The sequence below is a fragment of the Grammomys surdaster genome, unplaced genomic scaffold, assembly GCF_004785775.1.
Source record: "Grammomys surdaster isolate TR1022 unplaced genomic scaffold, NIH_TR_1.0 126048, whole genome shotgun sequence".
Taxonomy (NCBI): Eukaryota; Metazoa; Chordata; class Mammalia; order Rodentia; family Muridae; genus Grammomys; species Grammomys surdaster.
In genome coordinates this window covers 4,183,181-4,189,198 of record NW_021620860.1, presented here as the reverse complement: position 1 = coordinate 4,189,198, position 6,018 = coordinate 4,183,181, and the positions used below count along the sequence as shown (strand labels likewise).

The 6,018-nt window shown below is 58.8% G+C and overlaps 1 protein-coding gene across 1 annotated transcript; it reads right to left on the bottom strand.

Annotated features, from left to right (window-relative positions):
- Positions 1-330: 330 nt before the first annotated feature.
- On the bottom strand, positions 331-5,019 carry Nxph3 (neurexophilin 3). Its single transcript, XM_028755171.1, has 2 exons — positions 4,613-5,019; positions 331-1,999 (listed from the first exon to the last, which is right to left on the bottom strand). Exons 1-2 carry the CDS (start codon positions 4,664-4,666, stop codon positions 1,295-1,297), a joined length of 759 nt encoding a protein of 252 aa, XP_028611004.1. The 5' UTR covers positions 4,667-5,019; the 3' UTR covers positions 331-1,294.
- Between the last annotated feature and the right edge of the window lie 999 nt (positions 5,020-6,018).

Here is a 6,018-nt window from a genome sequence, read left to right as displayed (position 1 = left end):
ATGCTAGGGCCCCACTGGGCATCTACCACTGCCCTCTGCAGGGCCCGAGGTGACAATTCAGGGAGGATCTGAGGAGGAAGATGTGATCTTTACCTCCCCTCCTGGCTCTTACCCTCAAGCTGCCCCTTCGGGTGCCACACCCAGCCCCATAAGTGTTACTTTGGGCCTCTGACACTAGATGGTTTGCCAGCAAAGAGTGTCAGAGAGGACAGTCTAAAGCCTCAGCGAGCCCCTCGCTCCAAGAGAGCTGCAGCTTTGGTCCCTATTTGGAACATGCTAGCCAGACAGGGGGCCCATGGTCCCTCTCCCCTAGATAACTTAGAATAGAATACAGTGTCCTGGGAAAGCTTTATTTCCTGTTCCAAGGACAAGACTCTGCACAGAGAAGTGACAGGGTATCTCACAAGACTTCCCACCCCTCCCCCCACCCCACAGACAACACTAGGGCACAGTTCCAGCATGGCCACACACCCTTCGCCTCCCTCTGCTGATAGCCCCACGGCCCAGCAAAGGAGGCCCTATCCCTATTCAAGAGTGGCCCAGTCTGACTTGAAGAGCTGGCTGCCGAGGGTGCACTCTCAGCAGGTGGTCAGGGCAGAGGACAGGCACACAGCACACGGGTGGGTTTTTGCTTTGTTCCCCCCATGCTAACAGGACCTAATAGTCGTCCTGTCTCAGCTGAAGGACAGGATGGTGTGCCATCAGCAAGAGGTGTCAGCGGCGTAGAGGTGCTGGAGGTACAAGGGGTTTTGGAAAGGAATGACCGGCTGGTGACAGGTAGTCATGACAGCAAACACCCAAGGGTGGGGATGAGGTTGACACTTCAGCCTCAGTGCAGGAAAGGGGCTCGGGGCTACCCACTGCCGGCCCCCACGGGAGAAGCCATTGAGCTGCATCCTAAGTTGTCTATCTGGCCTACGCAGTTGGACTCCCCTTTGCCAGCGACTGTCCTCCTTCTGAACGGCAAGGAGAGAGGCAAGGGTTAAGGTCTTCTCCGTGGCTTGATATGGGGTTGCCTTGCTTGCCTGCCCAGGGGCCTCGGGACCCAACATCAGCTTTGGATAGGAGGGAAAGCCCCGTAAGGCTGCCCAGGGCCCATTTCTCTTCCATAACAAGTACATTCTAACCTCAGGTTGGGCGCAGTACTGGGGACCCTTCCCCAACACCTGAGGTCGGACCCTGACCCACCTGGCCTCTCTTCCTCTCCACCCCCTCCCTTCCTGAGGCCCATCCCTTTCCCTACCCAGTTTCCAGACAGACAGCCTCCTGCACAGGCCTCTGTAGCCCATCTAGGTCACCCAGATGGGTAGTAGGGGGTATCACTGTGGTAGTTGTAATCTGGGCACACCTTCTGTACCAGTCGATAGTCCGTGCTATAGAAGGCAATATAGACACAGACGACTTTGAAGGGCTGGGAGCAGCTCCAGGTGGCCGAACTCTGAGCGTGATCACGGGAGCAGATCTTGGCTGGGTCGTGGGTACAGAGCGAGGTCCGGCGGCCCCGTTCTACCTTCTCCCACTCCATCCGGCAGTTGAAGATTTTGGATGCCTTGGCTTCGATGAAGATCTGCTGCTCCTGGTGAAACTCCACAGCTTTGCTGGGGGGTACAAGGCTGATGGAGATGTTACCCTGGCCCGTGGCGTTGTGGCGGAAGTGGACGCTGAAGGTCCCGTTTCCGTGGTCCACAATCTTCCCCGTAACCAGCAGATTCAGGGCCACTGTCTTGATGTTGGAGTAGAAATCACCCCATCCAAATATTTTTTTCACCTTGGTCGAGGGTAGGGGACTTTGTTTGGGGCGGTTGGGAGACTGCCCAAGGACACCCCAAACCTCCCCGGGTGGGGCTAGCAGCCCTAGGAGGGTGGAGTTGGCCAAGGGGCGGGACTTAGGTGAGATGTGACCTCGCTTGCGAGGCATCCTAGAACGAGGCTGGCCCTCATGGTCATCATGCTCAGGGTCCTCTGAGCCAGGGGGGCCATCGTCCTGGCCGCAGATGACCTATGGAGGGATTTGGAAAGAGAATTAGAGCTTTGTCCCCAGAGGACCTAGAAGAATTGAGATCTGGCAGACCACCCATCACCATCTATATGGTCTCTGTCCCTGTTTACCCAGGCTAACGGGAAGGGGAAGCACGTGCTTGTTCCCGTGTGCGTGCGTGCGTGCGTGTGTGTAGTGCGCACCCTGGCTCTTTCATAATCTGCCCTCATGTTCAGATGCTTCACTCATCTCCATATATATCTCTTCTTTACTGCCTTGCCTCAGGCTGCTATTCAAAATCTGGAGGGGGGCGGTCAGGAAGTCGTTCCTCTCCATGGACTGGGGTACCTGAGACACACAACTCTACTGTCCAGATAGGCCCCAGTCAGATGGGAGGGGCTTGGCTCCTGATCTTGCAGGAGCCCCCAGTCTGAAGGGGATGAAGGATGTCTACCCCTTTCCCTCGATTCTATGTATTCACTTTACAGCCCAGATTGCAGCCTTCCTCTCCTCCCAGTCCTTCCTCCCACTGCCCCTCTCCCATCTATCCCTCTCCTACATCTCTGAGAAGGGTGAGGTCCCTCCTGGATACCAACCCACCCTGACACTCCAAGTCACTTCGGGTCTAGGCACAGCCTCTCCTATTGAGGCCAGCCAAGACAGCCCAGTTAAGGGGAGAATTTCTACCCTTGAAATGTCCAAGATGCCAGGGAAGTTTCACTTCTATCTTCCAGGAGTCTTTCACCTAGAGTTGGGAGCTGCAATTTATTTGGGGAGCCCCACCCTTACCTTGGGAGCTCCCTTCTGTCACCACACACACACCCCTTATACATTTTAAGACGTTTTAGTTTTCTGGCTGAGATACCATTCCTAGCCTAGTAAAACTGCTGACTTTAGAGGCAAAGACAGCCTACATACCATAAAATAAGAATCAAGAACACAGCCAGAGTTTTGGTCAGGTACCAGTTTGGTTTAAGTTTTGCTAAGGCAAGGAGACCAGGCGTGGATGCCACACCCAGGATGGCCAAGCTTGTGGGAACAAAACTCTTCTCTGGGGAACACGTGATGACATGCCAAGATGGCACTTGCATGATGAGGGACCAGTTCCTGTGAGTCCCATTTCACAGGTGAGGACATCAGGCCTTTCAGGTTACATCACCACAAGACACAGGCCACAAGTGTCAGCCTAACCATTCCCAGACAGTCCCACCTCATGACCTTTTGCAAAAGACTTTTGCCAAAGCCCTGTTTACATCTGGAATGCCCTGTCAAACTCTGCCAGGGCTTGTCTTGCCTACCCAGGCTCAGCTATGGTGACAGACCACACCTTGGGGAGGCTTCCTGGAGGAGAGTGGAAAGAGCCAGTGGGGCCAGTCGCCGCTCACCAGGGCAACAGGGAGGTTACCTGGCTCCCTGGGCTCAGTGGCCTGGATGTGTGTTTGCTTAGTTTCTGGAACCGAGTTTTTACCAGTGTGTCTGTCACCAGTGAGGGGACAGGAGCTCAGCCACAACATCTGGACTGATGATGACATGGGTGGGGCGGAGGGAATCCTGAGGAGCTGGGAGGAGAGCTCCACAGGGTTTAGTCCTTATGCCTCTTACTCTGGCCTTGGTGACCAAGCCAATCCCGGAATTAAGGCTGGTCCTGACTTCCAAGTCCCCAGTGTCCCAGGGTCAGGATAGTGAAGAAGGGAGGCTCCTGGGGTTGGGTTCAAGGCTGCCCACCTGTGTGTACTTGGCTCTAGGGTTTAACTGAATGGTTGAGACAGCCAATAGCTCAATAGTAAAGAGGGCCACGGGAAAGGGCCAAGCAGGGAAGACTTCCTCCCCGAGAGTGGACTAGGGGTGGGAGGGTTGCTGTCAATGGGAATTGTTTTGAGGAAGGGGGCAGTCCCAGTGGCGCTGAGTCTTTTCCAGGACAGGATTAGGTCGGGGCAGATGTGGGGCGGCGGGCACGGGTAGCGAGGGAGTTAAGCTCCGGGCTAGGGTCCGGGGTGGGGTTCCAAGGCATCCTGGACCGCGGGGGAGCGGGGTCTGGGCGCTCAGCTCAGCTGCTCTGAGCGCCTGGGGCGGGAGCCGCCTGCCCAGGTCCTGTGGGGCTCGGGCTGCGTGCAGCCGGGAGAGGCGAGGAAAACAACAGGCGAGGAGGGAGGGAGCGGGAGGGACGGCGGGAGGCAGGGACGCCGGGGCCGCCCCCAGTCCGCCCGGGCTTGGCGCGCCAGGGCCCCACAGTTCGGGATTCTCTGGGCCCTAGAGGTCAGAGAAGAATACCGCGTCCCCTGACCAGGCAGGTCACCTGCCCCACCCCCGTTTCGCGCGTCCTGGGATGCTGCTGCGAGAGGTCGGGTAATCCTTGGCTACTCAGCTTGGGGGGCCTTTCCCCTAGTGTCACTCGCACCTCCCGCCATCAGCCACGGAGTGGGTGGGCCAGCCGAACACCCTCCTCCCCGCCCCTATTAACCCTTCCATTCCGGCCTCTGGCCTCGGACCCGCCCTCTCCCCCAGCCTCCAGCGTTCACCGCATCCCCGGGATGCCGGGGTGGGGGGAGGGAGAAAGTTTCAGGGCTCCGCAGCTTCCCGCGCTCTCCCCATTCCCTGGCCCCCGCCCAGCGCCGCTCCCCGCGGACCACTCACCAGATAGAGGCTGCCCTGCACTAGGAACACGAAGCAGCAGCGGGTCAGTTGCATCTTCCTCCTCTGCTCTCACCCGTCTCTCTTTTTCCTTTCGGGGTCTCAGGCCCCCTCCGCCCCGGACTGCTCCTTCAGGCGCGCTGTCCCATGCTCCGGTCCCCGGTGGCTCGCGGCCCTCCCCTCAGCCAGTTGCTGGGACCGACCCCGCCCCCTTCTGTCCAGCTGTGCAGCCGCCGCCCCCTCCCCGCGTCCAGCTGCGCGCAGAGCGGTCCCTTCTCCCGGTCCCAGATGTGCGCCCGGAGCGTCTCGAAGGGGCTCCGGCTGCGCGGTGGCTCTGCCGCTCCAAACAGGCGCCCGGCGCCCCGCTCGCTTCTAGAGGCTCGGCTCTCACCCAGATGTGCTGGGGACCTGCGCGCGCGCCCGTCCCCGGTGCTAATTCCCCAGACCAGACGGCCCCTCCCGCCCCGTCGCGGCGCGCCCCCTGGCGGACGCCCCGGGCCACGCCGAACCGCGGCCGCCCGCTCCCCGCGCTGCGCCCCGCCAGACTGGAGCGCTCCTGGCTCCCAGGCGCCTCCCGCTTCCTCGTCCCTCCCACTGGCGGCGGCGGCGGCGGCGGCAGGTGCGGTGAGCCCAGTCGGTACCTCCTGAGTTAACTCCTCCCCTGCCGGCCAGCAGCCTGGGGACCTGGGGCGCCCGCTTTCCAGCGTAGGGGACAGGAGGAGGGCGGAGGAGCTCTGGGAGAGAAGGCGAGAGGCTGGAAGACCGCGGATGGGGACACCAGCTTTTCCGCCCTTCTGGCAGCGCGCCTTCTTTTCTGTAGCGGGCACTCGGGAATCTGTCTGTACCTACCTCTATCCCAGGAGTCCTGGAATTTGGAAAGACAATTCTACCCAAACCCATTTTTAAGGGCCTAAGGATAGCTACAGCGAATCACAGCTGCTGGTTCCTGCAAGACTTGATGAGCGTGCTGAGGGAAGTTCTTCTAAGTGTCTAGCTCGCACCCCTTATCTTAGCACATTCGTTCCTTTTCTTCTTAGACGACCTAAGCATTTGGTTGAGGTGCTGGGCTGAAAAGACCACTAGGGAGCAGGCTGGATTCTGAGGTTGGGGTAAGGGTTTGCCTCCTGAGAAATAGAGGCGTGAACAAGGCCCCTCAGGGCATGTTCTTCCTTCCTTTCCTACCCATTCCCCACAGCACAGGTGTCACCAGGCTGAAAAGGGCCCCACCCCAGTGGACTCCTAGTTTGCTCTGGTCTATTCAAATCTCCAAGGCAAGAAAGATTAAGACCTAGACAAAAGATCCCAAAGGGTTAGGACCACCCTCCAGCACTCCTGCCCTCCCTGGCTAGACCTTCTTCCAAGCTCTCCAGAACTCCTTTAGTCTTTAGAAAACCAAAAGGTCGAAGCCT

Bases quoted from the DNA above. Each gene is read 5' to 3' on its own strand.
- Nxph3 (XM_028755171.1), bottom strand. From the start codon at position 4,666: ATGCAACTGACCCGCTGCTGCTTCGTGTTCCTAGTGCAGGGCAGCCTC. The intron at 2,000-4,612 runs GTGAGTGGTCCG...ATCCCTCCATAG, and splicing joins TGCAGGGCAGCCTCTATCTG to GTCATCTGCGGCCAGGACGA.